General features: G+C 35.1%; 1 protein-coding gene across 1 annotated transcript in view; it reads right to left on the bottom strand.

The window, feature by feature from the left end:
- The window catches only part of MXRA5 (matrix remodeling associated 5), a 33,613-nt gene that overhangs the window by 7,382 nt on the left and 2,273 nt on the right, over window positions 1–23,958 (bottom strand). Inside the window, exons 3-6 of the mRNA XM_044669277.1 lie at window positions 17,345–17,474; window positions 16,739–17,129; window positions 7,128–12,266; window positions 2,503–3,403 (exon numbers count right to left, since the gene is read on the bottom strand). Coding sequence (XP_044525212.1) covers window positions 2,503–3,403; window positions 7,128–12,266; window positions 16,739–17,129; window positions 17,345–17,474 — 6,561 coding nt within the window. The remainder of the gene's footprint in view (window positions 1–2,502; window positions 3,404–7,127; window positions 12,267–16,738; window positions 17,130–17,344; window positions 17,475–23,958) is intronic.

Raw genomic sequence — 23,958 nt, 5'->3', positions numbered from 1 at the left:
TTTTAAAGGCTCTATTTGTTCAAGTATTTTATAGTGGCAGCATTTTTCACAGTAAAAAATAAATAAGAAAATGGAAAGAACTCAAAAGTTCAAAATAAGTTAATAATTAAATAAACTTAAAGATTGGGATGGAATACTAGAATGTAATTAAGAATGATAAATGTGAGGTATACAAAGCTGGAAAAGTTTTATAAGTGACACAATGAGAATAAAAACAGAACCAGAAGGTCTGATTATAGAAATTATAATTGTATATAAACAATCATATACATACATATAAAGAAAAATGAATTGAAACAAATGAGCAAAGAATTTTTTCAGAATGAAAAGTTATAGAATCTTAGCTTTAGAGCTGTAATAAACTTTCCTTCTTTCTCTATACAGACAAGAAATATTTATCTCAGATATTTAATGACTTTTCCTAGGAGTCATTTGTGTTAAGAGGTAGAATTTGAACTCAGGACCTCTGAATTCAGAACCAGTATGCATGTTATTGATGATGTTTATTCTTTTTACATATAAATTATTACAAATTAAATGGAATTGCCTGTATTGATGTTTAATAGCATTTCTGTAATAAATCATTAAAAATCTAATACTTTGCAAAAACCAAAAGAAAACATAGTAAATATTTTAAAGCGTTTCAACATAAATGCCTAAAATGCTGAATAGCACAATAAACCATGGATATTATTAATTATCAATATATATTCTGCCACCCTGAAAATTAGAAAGAATTACCTTTGGTTTACTAAAGTTGGAAAAGATCATCATACTTATGACCATGAGAAAGCACAGGAATATAAAAGGATACATTTTTTAAAGAGGTTTAATTCCGCATTAAACTGAATTGCATGGAATCAAATTTTCCATGTAGGAATGCCAATTTATTGTGCCAAAGCCAACTGAATAATGGTGACATTATCTCCTTTAAAAATCTACCAAATAGTAGCATGTATATTCTGCTAGAACATTTTGGAGGAGAGGAAGTAGATTTATAAGGATTACAGGCTGAAATTCCAAATCAATTGGGACTAAAGAGAACATTCCAGATACACAAATGTTTAAGGAATATTAGATGGCTGTGTTAGGATACTTCTCCTTCATGGGCAGTGACCAAGAAAGGTTAAATACAGAGGAGAGACATCGTTTCTGTAAGCTGATACTCTGGAACCTTGCCATTATATACATGTTTCCTAGGTGATAGACAGTAGACCCTAGCAGAAAAGTTGTGAAGCGCCCTTGTGCAAGCCAGATTACACAACAAAATGGTCTCACATATCAGGCTTCTCCATGAAGGCAGAGGGCAGTAAGTGGGTGGGGCTGGATGTAATAAGTGCAATTAATATTTACTTAGTACCTACTATGTTTAAGACACCATGCTAGGGAAGAGAGGACAGTGTTTTAAAAATGTGACATTTTGGAGGAAAAGCAGCAGGGTAAACAAAGCCTCTTTTCCTTTTTTTAAATTTTTTAACATCTTGTATCTTTTTATCTAAATACCACAAACTTCCATGCTTCCTTCTTATCATTTAATGGAAATATGCATGTGATAATGAAAAAGGCAGCCAGTAAGGTTGATTTGAATAATGCTTGTGAGGCATTTCATTTTAGATTGAATTTTGAGTGTCCCCTAATTCAGAAAAAAAGGGGAAATTGATGAATGTTGACTTTTTTTAAGTTTCCACTCATTCTTCCTTAAAAAAAGAGGGAAGTTATTTTTTGCCAGTGATATTCTTAGTGTAAATGATCTATACCATATTGTTCAGATAGGATGGCAGTGAATGGGAATTATTTTTAGAAAATGTCCATGATCTTTATCTAGAACATAGAGATATTTAATGGGTAATTAAAATAAATGATGATAATAGCTAGATTTTATGTAGTTCTTTAAGATTGCAAAGCTCTTTGTTAATATTATTCTTATTTTATCTGCATAATAACTTTGAAGATTGGTGCTATTATTTACCACCTTGTTTTACAGATGAGGAAAGAGAGGCAAATAGAAGCTAAGAAGATTGCTTACAGTCATATATATATATATATATATATATATATATATATTAAGAATCTGAGGTCACATTTGAACTCGTCTTCTTGACTTTAGGTTAGGTCCTTCCTGACTCTATACACTATGTCATCCAGTTGGGAATAAACTCAATTATTAACCCTGTAGAGGGGCACTGCCAATGTATCTAGAAGGGAAAATATGGAATCAAATTTTCTTGTAGAAATGCCAATTGATTGTGCCAAAGCCAACTGAATAACTGTGATGTTGTCTGCGTTAAAAATCTATTAAATAGTAGTATATATATTCTGTTAAAACATTTTGGAGGGGAGGAAGTAGATTTATAAGGATTCCAGGCTGAAATTCCACGTCAATTGGGATTAAAGAGGAAATTCCAGATACACAAATGTGTATCTTTTGCATATCCTCCACAAGAGGAATACTTAGACTATCATTTCCATAGAATTAAGTGATCAACTAGATCTATCACTTACCTGAAAAATGAATCAATCATTCGCTTAGAAGGCAGACGCCAGAGGATCCTTGGCCATGGATCGCCTGAAGCACTGCAGTTCAGGCGCAAGGTGCCACCATAAGTAATATCTGTCTTATGAGGGGAGCTCCCAGTGATCTTAGCATTGGCAGAAGTCTTCTGGACATTGAGATGAACCGTTCTCCTGGCTGCCCCAACCATGTTAGCTGCCACACATTCATAGTTTCCACTGTCTTTAGGTGAAATGTTGCGGATATAAAGTGTTCCATTTGGGAAAACAAACAAATTCCCATTGATGAATTGGGAAGGACGAATTTGAGTGCCATCAAAGATCACCCAGCGAATACTAGGGAGAGGAGCTGCTTTGGCAGTGCAGTGAATATGAATACTGAGACCAGGAGGCAGTGAGATGTTCTCCTGCCTCTCTTGGTGAATGATGGGAGGTAGAGCTACAACATGGAGGCGAATAGCCAAGCTATCTGCCCCTGCAGCATTATTTGCTATGCACTTGTAAACTCCTCTGTCTGAGAAGGTAGCCTCCTTAATGGTCAGGGTGCGGTTCTCATGAAGCATAATTCTGGCCTCAGCAGTTGACACACTCCTCCATACTTTTCTGTCTGGGAAAATCCAAGAAATTTGTGGGGGTGGTGTTCCTTTGGCCAGGCATTCCATTGCAATTGTGTCTCCAAGGTAAACTGTGACATCCTGATAGTGGGAAGCTAGTATTTTGGGCTGCTGAGCTGTCACTGATAATGTGACGATCATTTTGTCTACACCATGCAGATTCTTTGCAGTGCACATATACTGACCACGATCTTGGAGCTGGACATCCCTAATAATGAAGGTACCATTTTTCAAGACTTCAAACCGTTGTATCCTTGTGTTAGGTGTCATAAGAGCCCCTGGGAGGATTTTTTTTAAAAAAGAAAAGAAATAAAAGAAGGTATAAAAAGAGCTCCACTAAAATGACTATGAATTATTATTAATTAATCTCTGTCATTCTTCCCATTGTAATAGCAGCTAATATTTTTGCAGTGTTTGGGTTTACAAAGAAAATTCCCTACAAAACTACCAAATTAAGCAGTAAAAATATTATTAGCTTCATTTTTCCGAATGGGTAAACTGAACTTTAAAGAATTTAAGTGATTTGTCTATCATCATGTAACTAATAAAACACTAGTGTCAATGGAATTAAGTTGTAGAACTAGTTGTGACTTGCCATTTAGAGTTAGCAATTGAACCTATATTTTTCCTCTAGATTCTGTTGATTCTTAGGAGGGTTGAAGCAAAGTAGCCTCCCCTGAACCAGAGCACTGGATTTAAATCAGAGAACGTGGGGTCAAATTCCACCCTTACTACTGATATGAAGTAGCTTATGTGAGTCACCTCCCTGGGCTTCAGTTTCTTCATATGGAATCTGATGAAAAAAACTGCTTGCATTATCTATATTGTGAGAAAAAAAATTGGGTAGGAGTAGAAGGAGTGTAGTGCTAGAGTAAGCTCCTACCAGCTCTTGAGAGTAAATTGTTAAATTTCTAATGTGAGCATTTATGCCTTAGAAATTGGTAAATGCTATAAATCAGGGCTAAAATTCTTATTTTGTTTATCTCCAAGGCCAGCAATTTAAGATAAGAGAGTCAAATCCAATGCCCTCCTGTTTTTATATGACCTGTGAGCTAATATTTTTTCTTTTTATATTTTAAAATATAATAAACTTTATTTTAAAATTGTAAAAACCACAGTTAATTTGTAGGCCATATTAAAACAAGAGTCTGTAGGATTTGGCATGCAAGCTATAGCTGTGACTTCTAGATTTAAGAAAGTGATGGAGAAAATGTTAATAATGCAGATGAAACTTATGAGTTAAATAGATTTAATTTTAGGAATGCTTATTGCCAAATATTTATCAGCACACCTTGTTTAAATAGATGATTTATAGGGTCCCTGATAGCTCTGTTACCTATTATCTCATGTAGAAGACCGAAATGCCTAGTGCCATCTCTTCTGTCATCCTCTTGCACTGTTTTCTTCTCCTTAAATTAGGAGATATGCTTTGGCACAACCCAAAGATATTTATAATGAATAACAGATTTTTGTACAAGTAACAATCACATACCATCAAGGACTTGTTATTTTATCAGTTGGATATAGATTTTAACCCATTTATAATTTAGTAGGTAAGTCACAGAGAACTACCTGAGGTTCAGAGAGGTTAAGTCATTTGTCCATCATCACAAAGTTAGTATCAGACAGAATCTGAACTCTAGTCTTCCTGACTCCAAATTCATCTTGTGTGACAAACTGCTTCCTTATACTAAAAACGGCTCTAGAAAGTTGGTCTCTAAGGTCCACACCAGTAGTCACTTATCACTGTGTCAGCCCAGATTTATTGAAGATTCATAGCTACTCTCCATCTCTTTTCATGAAAAATTTTATTGTTGTTCTTTTTTTTTAAGACTAGATTAGCACAATGGAGGAACAAATAAATTTCCCTCCACTTACGTGTATATGAATATGCATATGTATTCATAAGATTACTAAAGATAAAAGGGTAATAATAAAAATTGAATAAAGGTATTCAATCCTATCTCCCTGATCTACAGCGAAATGCTTGAAGACCCATGGGGTAGCTGAAAATCTCATTGTTCTAGTGTACTGGATGAATGAGACCAACAAAATGAACTTAAAAGAAGTCAATTAGAAGGAAGGCATTTTAATATTCTAATCCACCTACTAGTGGAAGAGACTGACTCAACAGTAAGCTCCTCATCATTGGAAATAAGCATCCAACTTCAATTGGACACTCTCTTTTTTATTCTCTCCTGATTCTTTATTTCGTTTCTTACAAGTACTGTTTCCCTAACTTTTCTCCTCTCCCTTTAAACCCTCTTAACTCTCCTCCATTCTCTCTATTCTCTCAGCTAAGGAACTCACTTCTTACTTTGTAGACAAAATTATGCCATTCCCTCTTAACTATTTCTCTTCATCTCAAAACCTTTTTTATATCATCCCCTATTATCTCCACCTTTCCCTAGTAGCTGATAATGAGGTGACTCTTTTCCTTGCCAAGGCCAATCTTTCTTCATTTGCCCTTGATCCAATTATCTCCAATCTCCTAAACCAGATTAGGGCTTTAATTATTCTCCTTCTCTAATTTCCAAGCTCTCTATTGATTTGTTCTTTTCCTACTACCTCCAAACATTCTCAAGATTCTCCTATCCTTAAAAACAAAAAAACCAGAAACTTCACTAGACCCTGTTGTTGCTCAGTCATTTCAGTCAGGTCTATCTCTTTATGACTCCATTTGGGATATTCTTGGCAAAGATCCTAGAATAGTTTTCATTTCCTTCTCTAACTCATTTTACAGATGAGAAACTAAGGCAAACAGGGTTAAGTAATTTTCCCACAACTTCTAAGTGTCTGAAGCTGGTTTTGAACTAATAAAGATGAGTCTTCCTGACTTCAGGCCCAGCACTCTTTCCATTACACAACCTATTTGCCTATTAACTAGACTCTAACATCCATTAAATCTGTCAAAATATGTCTCTCCTTACTCTCTACATTGTCTCCACTTTTCTATTCTCTTACTCTGTGACCCTTTGCAGCCTGGCTTTTGACCCCATCATTTGCCTGAAATCATTCTTTTCATTGTTACCAATGATCTCTTAATTTCCAAACTGGATGGTGCTTTTTCAGTTCTCATTCATCCCTCTTGGTTTATTCACTGTATTTCATACTGTTGGCACTTTCTCTTCTATGCACTATTTGATCCTAATTCTCCTATTGTCTTAAGACTCAGTTTTCTTTCGTGGAAATTCCCATATCAGATCATATCTCCCAATCTTAAATGTTATCTAAGGCTCTCTCCTAGATCCCCAATTACTTTCTCTCTGCACACTTGGTGACTACATCATTCCCTATGGGGTTATTGTCAGCTCTAACCTGATGACTCTCAGATCTTTATATCCATTTCCTTGCTCTTTGCTATGGAGCTCACCTACTGGACATTTAGAACAAGATATTCTGTAGACAAATCAAATGCAACACACTCAAAACAAAACTGGTTATCTCCTGCTTCCCCTTTTGTCCTTTCCAAATTTCAAAGTTTCCTCCCAGGTTCAAAATTGTGATGTTATCTACAATATTTCTCTCTTACTTCATATGTCAAATAAGTTTTGCCTCTGTTGCTGTTTTTACTTCTAAGTTCTCTCACTTTTGACCTCTTCTCTCTGATCGTACCACTACCACATTAGCCCAGGCTGTTATCATATCACAATTAGAATATTGTAATACCTTTCTTATTGATTTCAGTTCAGTCCACACTATAAAGATGTGTCAAAATAATTTTCCCTAATTATAGATTTGACCATTTCATTTGTTATGCAATTAACTCTACTTACATCCTATTGCTTCTAGAATAACATATATCTTCTGCTTCACTTTTAAAGCCCTTCACAACTTGGTTCCCAACTTATCTTTCAAGACTTATTGAACATTATTCCCTCCCTTCCTCTATGTTCTAACCAAACAGACCTCTCTGTTCCTCACATAGGGTACCACATCTTATATATCCATATATTTGTTTTAGCTATTACTCAAGCAATATTATGTACTTAAATATCTTACCTGTTGAAACCTTTGTCCAAGTAACAAAAGGCTTGGGTTCTCCAGTCGCATCACATGGAAGGACAACATCTGTTTCAGCAATGATGGATAAAGTGTGAGGGGACTTGGTAATGATATGGGGCTTTTCTCCCAGCGCCCAGAAACTAGGAGCAGGTGGTCCTCCACTAAATGTGATTTTAGAATTACTATGATGAAAATTTCTGTAAGAATGAACGGTAGATGCTGAATGAGGAATGGTCCTCCTAGTAGGAAATACCGGAGAAGTATTTTTAAAATTAATTAAAGGTGTTGATCTAGTACTAGGAGTATGGACTATTGAAGGTGCTCTAGAAGTACCTATGACATTATGGTTGGTACCTGGTGTTGAAATCTGGATGTACGGGCCAGATATTTGTTTCTCTCTTATATTCACTGAGATAGGCAGGATAGTGGTCTGTGGCTTCGGAGTAACTCCTAATTGTGTAAATGTAGGAGTCCTATTAAACAGAAAGGGAAATCTTCCATTTGCTGTATAGGGGATTTTAGGACTTGGGACCTTTACAGCTGAGCCTTTTTGCTCTGGAATATAATTATTCCCAAACACTTTGGGATTGGCATTAAAATGGTTGGTCCCTGGATGCCCAGATGTGCTAGGAAAAATTGGATTGGGCCTGGGTAATGGGATGGTCATTGTAGTGGTTGTTAATGTTGGCATGTTAGGAAGTCTTTTATCTGGACTATTCTGTGATGGGTATGATGTTATCTCTGGTTTGTTAGTAAAAGGAAAAAATGATTGGGAAGTTATAAAATGCTTATATAAGCCTGGGGTTGTTATGTGTGGTGGCCTTATAGTCACTCTTGGTGTCACATGCTTTCCAGGCACTACGGCAGGTCTTCTGTGGAAGATAGGCACTCTTCCTGGGTGATAGGGAGGATCTGAACCCTGGAGCAATTGGTTGTTGGAACTACTGCCTTGTATTTCTTTGAACTGTTCCTGTTTGGAAGGTAAGTTAATTCTATTTTGGTTGAAAGAGGGTGTGGGAAATTCATTGGCACTGAAAACTAACTTTGTTTTCTGATCATCTATTTCAGATATTTTACTTTCCGGAGACCCTACATGATTAAATATGGTATTTTCTTTGGACTCCATTGGCATTTGGGTAGATGAGCTAGAAGTGCTTGAAAAATGTAATGATGGAACTGTGGTGGATTCTGTAGAAGGTATCAAGGCAATTGGAGATGCCATATGTTCTACCAAGGATGGAGATGGTGGAATTGTGGATGTCATCTGCTTAGATGGTTTCGGTGTGACAGTATGATTGTCTAATCTTATTATGGAATGGGTAACAGCTAAGGACATCTTCTTAGGGTCTTGTCCAGCAGAACTTTCTTGGGAAATGATTTCTACTTGATGTGAAGGATATTCTATTTTTCTGGTTGAGGGAACAGAGGAGATATATTTTTCTTCATATCGAGATGGGTCAGGGACTTCAGTTCGTGTTGCAAATTTTGAAGGAAAAGGTGATTCTTTGAAAATTGATGAATCTTCACTGCTTTCCTGAGAAGTAGTTATAGGAACACTTGGATCTTTTACTGGAGGCACTGTGCCTTGAACTACCCTTTTAGGCAGCCAACTTGATGTACTTGAAGATTCCAAACCAAGGAATTCTTTTTTAAATTTTGTAACTTCTGAGTCAACTGAGTCAGAATGTGACACAACACCAGAAAATGATTCACTGGGTGCCACAGTTCTGGTTTCATAGGCATTGCTATCTGTGACTCCATAATCATTTTCAATTTCTTTATTGTCTGAATCTACATTAAAAGAATAATTATACACGTATGAAGTTGTCTCTTCCTCATGATGAGATGAATGTATTTCTGTAGCAGGAGGAGCTGTAGTGATATTCTCTTTTGTTCTTTTCTTATGTAAGACTTCAGTTGCCAAAGGAGCAGTAGCAGCAAGAAGACCTACAGTTTGCCTTGTAGCTGTTGTTGATATAACAAGTTTATTTGTAGGATAAATAGTTGTTTCTGATTCCATATCGAAAGAAGATACTGTTGTAGTTGTGATCTGATTTAATTTTGGTCTCTTTGGATGTTTCCTGCGTGATCCTCCTTTTGTAACTGTCTCTACGTATTTTTTCTTTTCTAACTGTTTTGGAAAAGTAGTTTTGTTTTCAACCCATGGAGCAGAAACAAGTGAAATATCTACTTTGTCTGCAATCTTTGGTTCAGTTACAAGAATTATTGGACTCGGAGATGTCTCTGCTATAGCAAAAGCAGTTGGCAGAATTGGTCTTTTCCGATGTAGTTTGTGATGTCTCAATCGTTTTCTCCCATGGGGCCTTCTTCGGGATTGCTGTGTTATCAATGAGCTAGAGGGAATGTTCTTTGTGTAGTCAGTTGTAAAAGCTGCCCTTGTGGCCATTGTGGTATGCTTTTCACTAGTAGAAGTAGAAGATGTCATCTGCTCAGGCTTCTGGAGGGGAATAGCAGTAGTTACCACGTTATATGAGAATTCAGATTCTGTGGCAGATGCAGCACTGTGCCTAGCCCTTTCAGAAATTGTGTTGCTTGTAGTAACTTCTTCCAGTTTTTCTTCTTGATTTGTCTCATATTCCCTATCAGTATCCTGGTGAACTGATGAGTTGTCACGAGTATGAACCCTATTACCAATGCTTTGAACTTTCTTGGTTTTTACTTGTGGCTGTTGATGTATTGGAATATTGTGGTCTCCAGAAAGTAAGTCTTCAAATGGCAAGGCTGCAGGATCTAAATCATTTGACCCAATCTTTGGAACATCAAAATCACTCACTCCATCTGGACGAATTGGAATGAATTGAATAGAAGTGGGGTCTTCACTATGGCCTTTGCTGGACTGTGAATCAGTTTTTAAGCCTGGATAAAGGTATGTCACGGTCTCAGACTCTGCCAAGATAATGGTATCCAATGGCAGCTCACCCTGATTTGATGTAGAACCCACTGAAAAATCAATACTGTCTATTGTAGACCAACTTTCTGTTATCTCCTCATTGATTGGATCCTTAGGAAAATGATTCAAAGATGGCTCAAAATAAGTTGACTTAGAAGGTAAAAAGGTTGTTATTGTGGGGTCAATCCATGTAGAGGGAGTTTCTGCAACATGTGTAGGGTTAGGAGTTTCCAGAGCCCCATGAGCTATTGATTTTTCCATGTGGGTTTGTGTTATCTTTGCTTCAGCAAGAAGGGTTCTGGAATCACTTTGGGCAGTATTTGTTGGAGAAATTGTGACTGAAACCAGTTCATCTTCACTAAAGAGAGATTCAGATGCTGAAGACTCTTCTGTATTTGGTGTTGTCTGCACAATGGATTTCAGTGGGGGGCTCCTAATAGGAGGTGGAAGTGTAGTTTTCTGTCTCACAAATGAAGCTGTCGTTGTTGTTTTAATAACAGGATCACTATGAGGCACTGCTGTACTCTTGGGAAGATTTTTGCCACGTACCTTGGCCAAAATGTCTGCCCAGTGCTGAGGATTAATTTGTTTATTTGCCATATTTATTCTCCTTCGGGATTCAAACACTCTCCGGCCTTCTGCAACATTTGTCTCTGGGGCTCTTTCTAAACCTTTCCAATGTTTCATTTTCCTCCTTCCTTTTTTATTTTTTTTATTTTGTGTCCCAGTGACAGCATCCTTCCTTCGCTTACTAGGTACTTCTTGGTCTTTTGGATTAAGCATTCTACTGGCAGAATTATCTATCTCTTCTATTCCTGAACCCCCTTCATCCTCTATCACATTGTCTCTTATTTTGGAAGCAGTCTTAGAACCTGGGCGCTTTCTTAGTTGACCTCTTTTTGATGACTTGTTTGCGCCTCTCTTATTCACTGTCACCTTGACAATAAAATGGTCTGCTCCTTGTTGATTGATAGCTATGCATTTGTAGTAGCCACTGTCACTACTTTGGCTACTAGGGATGAATAAAGTTCCATTTTCCAACATGTAGGCATGTGTCGAGTTAGACAATCCATTCAACATCTGTTTGTCTGGCAGGAGCCAGCTAAGCTCGGCGTCAGGTATCGCTAGGGCACTACAGGGCAATATGAGTGGCTCCTCAGGATTTTTTTCAATTGTTACTATATGTCTTTTGGTTGACTGGATGATAGGAGGTTGGACAGAAACTCTGTATATCATCCTGTCCATTTCATCTCTCACTTGAGCAATGCATTGGTACAAACCAGAGTCGGAGCGGCCAGCAGATTTGATGATGAGCTGACCGCTGCTAAGGACAGAAAACTTGCTGTCTTGATCATTAAATGGAGCCTTCAACATGGAGCCATCAGGAAGTACCCATAAGAGAGTTGGGCTTTCTGAGGCTTTCACATTGCAGTTCAGATGACAGACAGACCCTTCAATCACAGTTTGAGCTGTTTTCACTTTTTCATCCTGCTCAATCATTACCCAGCTTTTGCTTCTCTGCTGTCTCAAGTCTTTCGTAGGGATTATTTGGGAAAACTGGGTATATAATGATAGCAGCACTTTCTTGGCAGTGCTCTGGCGCCGATTCAGCTGAATATCTACGGATGGTTGCATCACCCATGCTGGCTCAGCAAGAATCTGGGCTTTTACCCCTGTGTAGTAGAGGGCATCATCATTTGTATCTTGCCTGTACTGGTAACTGACTTTGGGGTCTTTGCTAAGTATGACCTCCTGTTGTAATGTTACTGGAACCTCACTATAATAAGCTATCAACTTCCATAGTTTTTCATAATTTTCTCGGTTCATTGGGCATTGTAGTTCCAGGGCAATGGTTGCATTAATATCAATTTCCTGTGGATCACTTTGGTTTAGTTGAATTTTTGAAATGTCTGTGGGCTTCTTGATTTCACACGCCAAGTTCACTGTATTTCCATGCTCATCAGTCATATTTAAAGTGATGTTCCAGGGAGAGAATTGAATCTCTTCCAGGGAGACTGAGCTGTCCTCCTCCTCCTCATCATCTTCACCCATCTCTTCATTGCTGCTACTGAAGTTTTGTTTTAGAGGTGATTGTATGACAGGCTTAGTACAAAGAACGTCTTTCAAACTGGAAATCTCCTGCTTGTTCAGCTGTTTGGGACTGGAACACGCAGAGCACAGCTGGCCGCCTTCATACGCCTTGTCCTTTTTACATTTCAAAATCCCTAAAATTTAAACAGTAGAATCAATTTAATGAGTTAAACAACAATAACCAATTTAATACACTAATGAGTGGTAATTCACATAGCTCATTCATTAAGAATAATAATTCACATTTGAATATTGTTTTCAAGCTTACAAATAATTTTCTGCATTACAGTTAAGCAGTACAGATATTTATATCTCTATCTCAGAGAATTGAATATCTATAAGCATTTGGGTAATGAATGTCTAAAGTGAGATTCTGAACAATGATCTCCTAATTTGAAATTACCCACTACCCAGCTAACTATCCACTAAACTGCAATATCTCTCAGTCATTTGGTATTATAATCATCTTCATTTTGGTGACTACATATAATTTAAAATAACAGTATGTTGCCTGAGGCATGGATAAGAATTTTACATATTAAGAAGGCATAAGTGAGAGCTCACTTTTATGAAATCCTGGTTCTAGTGAAAGAGTAACAAAATAGTAGGATGAGAACTGGATTGACAGACAAGAGAATGCATTGTAGATAGCACTGGACTAGATAATACTTAAATATGTGCATCTGTAAAATCCCTTAACTTTCAATTTGGCTATGAAAAGGCTAGCCATGGAAAAGCAAAACAGATAATTGAAAAACATGGATAATCCAAAAACAAAATTTTGTCAATATTCCCATTTCTACCTCCACTAAACCTGAAACATAGAACAATCACAAAACTGATGAGAGATATTTTCTTATTTTTCTTTCTTTTCTCTAGGAGAGATTTTAATGAGCAGTGAAGAGGCCAAAAGATAAGAGACCCAAGTGACAAGGGAAAGACTTAAAGTCATTTCATAATCCAGAAGTGGAATTTTTCACTGCAGAATTATAATTAAAGAATACATATTTTGAAGGTATAGTATGGCTATAATTGAAACACTTTTGAGACAGTTGGGCAATTATAACTGATTTTTGTAGACCAATGATTATTGTCAATTAAATTCAACAAGCATTTATTAAAAGCTTAGTGTGTAAGGCACTATGCTAGGCACTGTGGATAGGAAGGCAAAAATAAAATATCCCTATTCTCAGTGTGTGCATGTGTGTATGTGTACATCTAGCATGTGTATGTGTGTTTGTAGTTGAGTATAAATTAGGTAATTAAGGAAGTGAAAAAAAAAGATCAAACAAAGTAAAAAGTTAAAAAGGGATAGATACTAACAAACAAATTGTAGCTGATGCAGAAGATAGCATTTTATCCATTAAATATTTATATAGAAAAATTAGTATAATTACTAGGGTCAACTATATTTCCAAATATAATATTGTTTATCTAAAACAAGTAGAACCAAGGATATTCATTCATTAAAAATAGCTAATAAGGCTAACAAGTCAATATAATATGTATAGAATCAATATTTTATACTTGGCTGCAAAAATTAGAATATGCAAAAACAGAATTGTGTTTATTAGGTAGAAAGCTTTATTAGAAGTCACTACTTGTTCAGGACAATTAGATAATTGCATGAAAGAGAAAATAATGCTTACATCAACAAAAAGTTTAATGGCAGAGAAGAGAGAGATAATTCATGGTCATTCATGCAGTTTAAATCCCAAACCTTCTCCATTTAGAAAGGTGGAATTTTCAAAGAAAATGCTGTCTGATCAATAAAATGAATGTCCTCAGATTTGTTTAACAAAAAGGATTGGGTCATAAGACCATCTGGGCTTCTAACAAGTCAGTTGTCTATGATTCTAAGATCAGCTAGGCATGCATCAATTTCTGGAGTGAATTAAGTGCATGCTGGAACATGAGATCAAGGGAGCTGCACAAATTACTGCAATCTGACAGAGGCATTACAATAATGGTTAGTTTAAAAGAAAAGGTTTCCAGAATGAAATACGTCACATTTACTTTTTATTCTTTTCTTTTACCAGGAATTCTTTTCCTTCGTAAATAATCCAGAAAGTTAGATGATTCTGTTGATGTGATAAATGAAAAAAAATTCACCCATCCAGATTAAAGGTTTTCTCCTGTGCCTTTTCCATATTCTACCTATTCAAATTGTCTCACCTCTTTTAGATTGTAAGGTCCTTGAAAACTGTGCCAATTTCATCTTTGTAGTATCATGCATGTAGTAAATGTTTTAAAATGTTTGCTGATTTTAATTGATTTGTATGCTACAGTACAACATAGTATATGGTAGATTAACCTGCTAGATTTAGAGTCAGGAAAACTTGGATATGAATTCTCTTAGCCACCTAATAGCTATATAATCCAGGGCAAATAATTTCACTTCTCGGTCTCAGTTTCCTCATCTGTAAAATGGGGATAATAATACTGTAGCACTTACCTCACAGAGTTGTTGAGAAGATCAAATGATGTAATGTATTTAAAGCACTTAGAAATCTTATACCACTCTCTAAAGTCTATTATTGCTATTTCCCTGTGGATATTTATAGCAATCTAGAATCTGATCCCTAAAGAATCAGGGTAAAGATATTTGATTGCCATAGAATTATTTAGATAATACCACTCTAATTTCAAAAGTGACATTGTAAATGTGTTTCAGGTATCATTATAATATGACATAAGCACAAAATTAGTCAAATCCCATTACAATGATGCATAAATGCATATTTTATGCATATATGCTCAATTATGTAATTTCTTTAATAATCCTAAAACTTTCCTGGAAAAGTGTTTTGAAACTGAAAAACAGGAATATAATCTCTCTCTCTCTCTCTATCATTCTCTCTCTCTCTCTCTCTATCTATCTATCTATCTATCTATCTATCTATCTATCATCTATCTGTATATATATATAGTTTCTTATTTATGCTGTTAGATTCAAAGATACATAAATGCATTGGATTTGCAAAATTTTCTTTAACTTTCTTACTGTTCCTTGCTACTTTTCTCCTATCATAACATTTGTTACACAATTCTTCATAACGAGAATCTTATTCACTTCTCTAGTATATGGGAATCCTTTGATAGATGCAATCTCTCCATCTTTTCAGCTTTTGAGACCCTTAATATTTGGTAGCAAAATATTTCATTAAAACCACAAAATTGAAAAGTTAGAAGATACCACTTTGTGGTAAGGACTCACTGTTGCAGGAGGCGGTCCATTTGATCTTGGGGGGAAAATTAAAAATTCTAATTTATATTACCTAATTCAACTACTTTTCAGTCATTGTTCATCCTACTCCATTTGGAATGTTTAATTTGTCCCAAGACATCAGGTTCTCATAAAGTAAGCATTTGCCTCATCTTCCCCCAAAATAGACCTCCACACCACTTCTGGCCCTGTCCACAAATAATCCGACTCATTGTTTTCCAGCTTCTCTTTATGTATTGTCTTTCCATATTATTATGCAAGGTCTTTTAATAAAGGAGTTTCCTTGCCTGCTTGTATTTGTATCTCTAGTGCTTAGCATAATTTAATATATGTTTTGTCTATTTATCTAATATTGAGCAGAAATGTGTCTCTAGAGCAACAAAATAAGCCTAGGCTTTATTCTTGTAGAATTTTCTTTGTACTTCCCTAATGTCCTTATTGTGTATTATTTGATATCTGTATTTTGGGCTTCCAGTAGTGTTTCCATTCATCAGAGGTCTCCCATCAAATCAAAATAGTAATAATTCTTTTTTAGGTTTGAGTTGGACTAAACACATATATACCTTACAAATCTGAAATTCTGAGTTTTGGTGACTTTGTCACCAAAGATTTCATATTCTCCTATTATTATTATTCGGTGGCATAGGATCCATTTCTTGACAAAACTTTTTAAAAGTTTTCTGTTTCAAGTGCAGTGGTATGCATGGTAGAAAAGCTTAATAAATACATGCTGATTTCATTTGGGATTTTTTAATGGCAACTCTTCAATATTTTGGTGGTATCAATTTTATCTCTATTACTTTCTTAGCTCTCATCTCCAAACATTACCACTTCCTTCTCCTTTTCTCAGGAAATATGATTTTTAATTCATTCATCATCCTGGCCATCCTTCTCTGAGTATAATCCAGTTTGTCAATGCTCCATGTAAAATGCACCCCAAACTGGCAATATTATAGAATTCTATATAAGGAATAAAAGTTTCATTTAAAAAGATATATATATATGGATACATGTGTATCTAAACATATATGTATATGTATGTATAATCATCTATACACATAACATATGTATATGTTATGTGTATACGTGTGATACATTGTAAACACCCCCATAATATGTATGTTGTGCTTACATGTGTGTATACATATGTATTCACTCATGGATGGATGGATAAACCTGACTTCTGTGTATGGAGCTGGAATTTCTTTGGTAGAAGTATGGACGGTATAATTTGAACTCTGTAATATTTTACCAGGAGGCAGTCAGAGTATAGCCCCATGTATAGTAGGTACTTAGTAAATATTTGTTGATTTTAATTGAATCATACTTAGGAAGAGTAAGTAATTAATAAATGTTTGTTAAATTATAATGAAGTCTTACCTCTAGATCTTGCATCCCACTCAAGGAGCCATTTTAACCCACAGTCACAAGACCATGGATTTCCATGGAGGTAAAGATTTTCCAGAAGCGGCATGTTTGAGAACATTCCAACAGGCAGCGTTTTGATGACATTTTCAGATAAGTAAAGATGTCTTATTGTAGAGAGTCTAAAATAATCCAGAAAGGCAAATGTAGAAAATGTGCTTGGATGAAGCTGATGAAGCAAGTTTCCTTCTAAATGGAGTAACCTCAAGGAAGTTAAACCATTAAAAGCTTGAGGGTGGATAAATTCAATCTTATTGTGGTCAATGTGTAGTCTCATTAAACTTGAAAGCCCTTGGAGGGTTTGTGCTGTTATGACTCTCAACTTATTGTAACTGAACTTGAAGACCTAGAATGACAGAAAAAAATATTATTGTTCATGCTTAAATGACACAGAAAAGAGTAGAGAGCAAGAACAAAGAATTGTGAAATAATTATATTGTACTTCTTTAAATGTCAAGAAATAGCTATTTTATTGATTATTGAAGAAGCTACTTTTTTTCAGCTCCCTTTAATGTATTATGTAGGCTATAATTAATGATGTTCATAAATTCCAAGTTTTACCTGGAGAGAGATTAGGTCTTTTAAAGCTCCATTAGGTATACTTGGAATGTCATTGCCATGAATCATGAGAAGCTCCAGTTTGGTAAGTCCTGCAAATGAGTCTTCTGATATAGACTGTATGCTATTAAACCTGGAGAAAAAAGAAACAGATTATTGTTAGAAGCATATATGAAAGATCCACCAGTTTGCTTGCCCAGGTGCAAGTTAACTAGCTGGTAATTTCAAAGTTATATTGGCCCAGATCCTAAAGAATACCAGTTCGCCTTTGTTCTATTGAAATGCAGAGTCCAAAAAGCTAAGCCAAGGATTCTCTATAAGATTACATTCAGCTGGAGGCCAATCACCAGAATTTTTACTTTAACATTTATCAATTCAACTAACCAATCATTGTTCTTTATAGTTGCTTCATTTTTAAATAAAAAAATAATAACTAGGACTTGAAATTTTGATAGTTACTGATCCATATGATTCTCATTAAAATGCTTCTCAGAATTTATACTACTAAATAGCACCTACCCAGTTCTGGTTAGGAAAAGGATTAAACAGAGGCCATCAGAAGCACAATGGTGCTACCTTTTAAGTAACAGTAGAAGATATAATTATAGAACATTCGCCAGAAAGAAAGGTTAAAGAATCAGCTCTGGAAAATTTCATTTCCAAATGTTTTTAGGTGGTATTGATTAAAGATCATGGTCATTGGCATCTAACAAGTTTCAAAATCTGCAAATATACTTAGTAGAAATATTTTCTTGAGCTAGAAAATTCATATCATTGTTTATTCCTACTTGTGAAAACCTTAATGATTTAATTACTAATCACTCAGTTTTGAAATGAATGGATATGGGGAATGGAAATAATGTATGTCAGCTTGGGCATACACATGTATATGTGTATTTATGTGTATATGTAAAGAGATTCAAGGAGAGAGAGAGAGAGAGAGAGAGAGAGAGAGAGAGAGAGAGAGAGAGAGAGAGAGAATAGGTAGATGCAAAGTTCCTCAAGTCTTTGTTTACAACTGGCCTCATTTTCCTGGAAACAGATGTGTTTTAGTGCTAGCCTCTTAATCTTTAATTCAATAGGTAGGGCCAAAGATCAAGTACACATAGCAATTCCCCTTATAGCCAACTTTAGAAAGAGACTTCTAGCTATAAAATGTTGAGTACAAGAAACTTAATCTCCAGCAGCAAAACCAGTCCCTGGTACAATATCAAAGACTTTAGAGAACCACTTTAATGCTCACATTATTGCATAATGCCATCTTAACAAAAGAAAAAAGAGATGGCATTAGTATAATATATAAATGAGAAGGTTTTCAAAAATTCTTATTTTATTTATTTCAAACTAAAACTGTTCTCTAACAAAGGCAGAAATAGTCAAACAATTCATTGACATTCAATGTAATGCATATTGATACATATACATGTATGTATATATAAACATGTCATATATGTATATATGGTAAAGACTCCCTTTTTAGCCATGTTTCATATATTGATGTTGAATGTTCTACATTTTCTAAGTTCTTTATTACCCAAATACATTTCTATTGAGTTTTTCTAAATCTCATGCAGATGGAAAAAGTTGGTTCAGAGAGAACTAAATCTATATCTGTTAAGTATTACATTTGTAAAGTCATTGAATGCTGGAGACAGAAGAGCTTTAAAAATCATTTAATCCAATATCCACAGTTTTCATATGAGGTAATTGGTCTAGTTAGAACATTTAGGTAGTAGGCAGAAGAACCAGAATCATAGATTTAGAGTTGAAAGAGACATTAATGGTCATTACATTCAACTCCTTCATTTATCATTGAAAGAACAGAGGTGAAAAGAAGTTAAGTAACCTTCTCAGGATCATATAATAGCTAACAAGAATATGAGGCAGGACTTGAACCCACTTCTTCCTGACACCAATTCTAATTCCTAGTCTCCTGATTGTTGCACTAATAGGCTCAGATTGAAAGTAAGCAGTAAGGCAAATGTAGTAGGAAATACATGAACACAAAGAAGTTGGCAGAAGCAGATGAAGCTATAGATAATTCTTACAATGTGAGTGAAAACTACTTGCAGAGTATATAACAAGGAACCTTGAAGCAAAGAACTACTGATGATGATGGAAAGGTGAGTGAGTTGAACCTGAAGGAAACAGCCATACAAGCTTCTTCAATGAAGTCAGAAGTCATGAAACACTTTGTAGAAGTGTCTACCATGTCCTAGAAGTCTAGGTTTCTCAAAATATGAATGTTTTCTGTACCTCTCTGATGGTAATCAGACACAAAGGGTATGAATGTTTATACATGTTTCCCTTGAGATGGGTAGTTGCCAAGTACAATCACAGACTAGAAAAGCAGAGATCCTGGATTTGTAATCCTCCTCTATGGGATTATGCCTTTAATACATGAGTGCAATGAAACTCAGCTATTTTCTGTTTACTGATGTGTTCTGCCAGAGAACATCTCCACTTGTTTAGGCAATGACTTCAGTAGAGACCTTAGGATCTGACTTTGAGACTTATATTATTTTCAATGTACTATTAATAAAGATATATTTCATCTGGTGGAAAAAGTAGTAAGCCTTTGGTGGGGTGGCAGGGCTGGGCCAATAATTTTACTGGAAAAATGAAATATTTAAAATGAAACTCCCCTTATCAAAGCAGAGGGGAAATTCTGCCTACAATTTATGAACTTAAAGAATGCCAAGAGTCATTGATAAGTCAAATGCCTTGCTCAGAATCACATAATCTATGTATGATTGGAATAGAATCTGAATTTATGTTGTGTTTCAGAGCCCAGATTTATGACCACTAAAATCTGCTGCCTTTCAGCATTTATTTCAGTAATACCACTTACTGAATTCATTCAAACCCATAGATTCCTAGTATTTGTGTTGGGGGATGTAATCTTGCATTACATCTCTGTTTTGCATTAAGGAAATATCATTGAAATGTCCAGCACATTGATGAACCATGAGTTTGTACTAAACTAACATCTTGAAGCTCAGTCAACATAGTTAATGAAACTGTACCACCAAGAAAGGGAAAAATAACACCTTCTAAATTATGATCTTTTGCCTTAGAAAATCTACTCTGCTACTACAGACTGAAGAATAACCAGGTGTCACACCTACAACATTTTGTTCCAAAATCTATGACCATGACTCTGTAGCATAATTAACAACTTACATGAGATAGTTCACCCCATACTACATTTATATTTCTTACTAAAATAAATATAGTATTATAAAACAGAAAAAAATAAAATAGTGGTCTTTCAGTCAGAGGAATTGGTTTCCTATCTTGGTTCTGTCACTAACTACCTATGCCACCTTGGGGAAATCACTTAACCTCTCCAGGCCTTAGTTTCGATATCTCTGAAGTGAAGAAATTGGATTCAATTACCTCTAGTCTGCTCCAGTTCTAATATATATGACTATCTATGATCAGATGTATGATTTTTCTTTGGAACTAAGACCTCTCAAAGGGTAATAAGAAAAGAGTATAATAAATAGAGATAGGGAATTATAACTAAGAGAGATGATAAATTAACAAAGGAAGCAAAATGAATGCCAAAATTAGAAACAAAAGGCAATGAGGTCTAGGGAGGCAATATGAAGTGGGAAAATAGGGCTGGTGTATTTGTCTGAATACCTGAGTCCACTATTTATTAGCCAAATGATCTAGGACAAAATACTTAACATCTTAGATATTGTTTTCTCTACTTATTTGTAAAATCAGTGTTAGTCTAACTGCGTTTCCAGATCACTTCTGGTTTAGAAACTGTAAAATGCTGTAAGAAAGTTTTATGCAGAAAGATACTGATTGCTTTTTAAAAATTATGTAACTTTAAAAGTAATTAATAAAATTTATAAATATCAAGGAACTTGAAAAAGTACTTGTGAAAATAACTGATTGCCTTACTGTGCTCACTGAACTCTTTTTCCCCTTTTTTTCTTGATAGACAAAGTTGGTCTTGTCATTATATGCTTTAGAACAGAGAATAGATCTAAAGTCAATACAAACATGAATTATATTAGAATTAAAATAAGAATTGTCTTTTGTTTCTTTGTTTCTGTCTATCTGTCTTTCTTTTTGACTAGATCTGTGATTTCATCAATGTAGGAACTCCCAGATAAATCCCCCCCTCTAGTGTTTCAGATTGGCATCTTCTCCACCAGTAAATTTTAGTGAGTTGCCTAGGAGAAGTGAGAAGTTAACTGACTGTCCAAAGTTACATAGGCAGCATGTAGCAGAGGCAGGAAGTGAAAATGGATTTTCATGATTTCAAGGCCAATTTTCTAACCATTTGATCACTTCTCTTTCTAAATGTTCATTTTAATAAATTATATATATATATACATATATATATATAGAGAGAGAGATATTACACATCTCCTTATCAGTAACTGAATATGTGGTGCTTAGATAGTTCCTACCAAACAATTTGTCGATTTTTGTTTTTGAAATAAAGTATTTTGAAGGCATATTTAAATTCTCCTTGGCTATATATACTCATTACTGTTCCTTTCAGGCATGTGTTTATTTGTCCATCATATAGGAAGATAATATGCTGTACTCGAATAAAAATGCTTTGGATATTGAGTCAAAAGACCTGGGTGCAATCAATATAGGGAGTAATAGCTAAGAATAAGTGTGTGACTATGAGTAAATTGCTTAACTTCTTGAACCTTCATTTATTCATCTCTAAAAAATTATATTTTCAACTCTTTATCAGATATAAATTAGATGTAAATATTACATGCTTTATTATGAAAATAACAGAAATACCATGGAGGGAAATTGTCATAACTTATTACTTGTAAGACAAATTTAGCTAGGTCCTCATTGGATCAAAGAATAGAAAATATCTTAAAAATCATCTTAAGCCGTTTCTTGACATGCAGTGAAAGTGAGGAAAAGCAAACATAGGACTCATACCCTTGTGTTATGATAATGAAATGTTCTTTCTACTACTAGACACCCCTTCTGTAGCTTTAGTCCTATGGAAAGGGAATTAAAGGGAAAACAGACACAATGACTGTTCAGAAGATACTGTATTTTAAAGAACATGCTAGAAGGAAGGGGTCAGGAAGAGAAGAGAATGCACCTTTAGCATGAATCAGAAGCATATTGTTGGGAACATCTAGGTTGCTCAGTGTATTGAGAGTCTGCCTAGAGACAGATGGTCCCAGGTTCAAATCTGACCTCATATACTTCCTAGCTGTGCGACCCTGGGCAAGTTACTTAACTCCATTGTTTAGCCCTCACTACTCTTCTTCCTTGGAGGCAATACACAGTATTGATTTTAAGGTGGAAGGTAAGAATTTTTTTAAAGAAATATGTTATTTTTACAAACATATTTAGATTCAATTCCTGAGGAGTTTCTCCTCTCCACTTAATTTCTCTTTCATCATATGAACCTGTTTTGAAGGACCTATCCAAAAATTATTTTTTTCATTAATCCATGTTGTGATCCCTAACAAGGAAAGAACTAAGGATTTAAATAGGCAATATAGACATACAAAATGGGGAGAATCAGCCTTATTCATAAATATAGTGGCTTGATTAGGGAAGGGAGTCTGTTTGCCCTGGCCTGGAAGTCTAATGTAGTCTAAGGAAAAGGAAGTTGGATTTGTACTCATAGGATCAGAATTCAAGATCCAGCTTTGTCACTTACAGGCTGTAAAATCTGGGGGAAGTCACTTTGACCCACTCTCAGTTGTAATTTCTTCTTGTGTAAAAAAATGGGGGATGGAATCAAATAATCTCTTAAATTTCTTCCAAATTTCAACCTGTGATCCTACTGAATATGCAAGAATAGAGCATCAAGAATGAGCTTGATCACACCTATATACTCTTCTTGAAGCTATTTTTAAGAGGAACCAGAAAACTAAAGAACCTTCCAGGTTGAGATGATAGGTTGGAAAGTGCTGAAATTCCAGAAAGATAAAAACTGCCAAGAAGGAACCTGTGAGTGTGCGTGTCTTGGGGGGAGGATTATTGGTATGGTACAAGATATTCTCTCTTCATGATATAAACATGAATATATTGCTTAGGACTGGCAGAACAATGTTGCTACATAAGAAATCAAAATTTTAAAATGCATATTTTCTTTCTTATGAAGCTTAGGAAATTCTAGAGATATGTAAAAAAAATTGATGAGACCAATTCTAAAAAAAATCCATCAGGCAGATTCAGGAAAAGGAAAAAAAAGAGCTTTCTATTTTTATTATTGAGGCAATGTCATTACCATAGCTATCTAATTTTCAAGTGATTCAAACCAAGAGGGCTACATCATTACTGAGAGCAGTATTACATGGTCTATTGCCTCAGACTTGAAAAGTTTTCCTTAACTTTCTTTTACTCTGTTTCATTCTTCTAATTCACCCTATGGCCACTGTATCCAACTATACTCTCTTTGGCATTGTTCATATAGTTAAAGAAACTTGTTACTTCCTTAAAAATGACATTTTGTTTTCAACAAAATAATCCAAGAAAGAAGCTTTTCAAGCATCTATTTTCCCTTTTTCTTAATTTTTAAAATTATCTTCCACCTTTTCATATTTAAAAAGATCACAAAACCTATATTAAGAGACAATGCATTGGTGAATAGAATAATA

Source organism: Gracilinanus agilis, chromosome 3, assembly GCF_016433145.1.
Source record: "Gracilinanus agilis isolate LMUSP501 chromosome 3, AgileGrace, whole genome shotgun sequence".
NCBI lineage: Eukaryota > Metazoa > Chordata > Mammalia > Didelphimorphia > Didelphidae > Gracilinanus > Gracilinanus agilis.
Note: the sequence above shows the minus strand (reverse complement) of the source record. Positions and strands in the feature narration are given on the sequence as shown.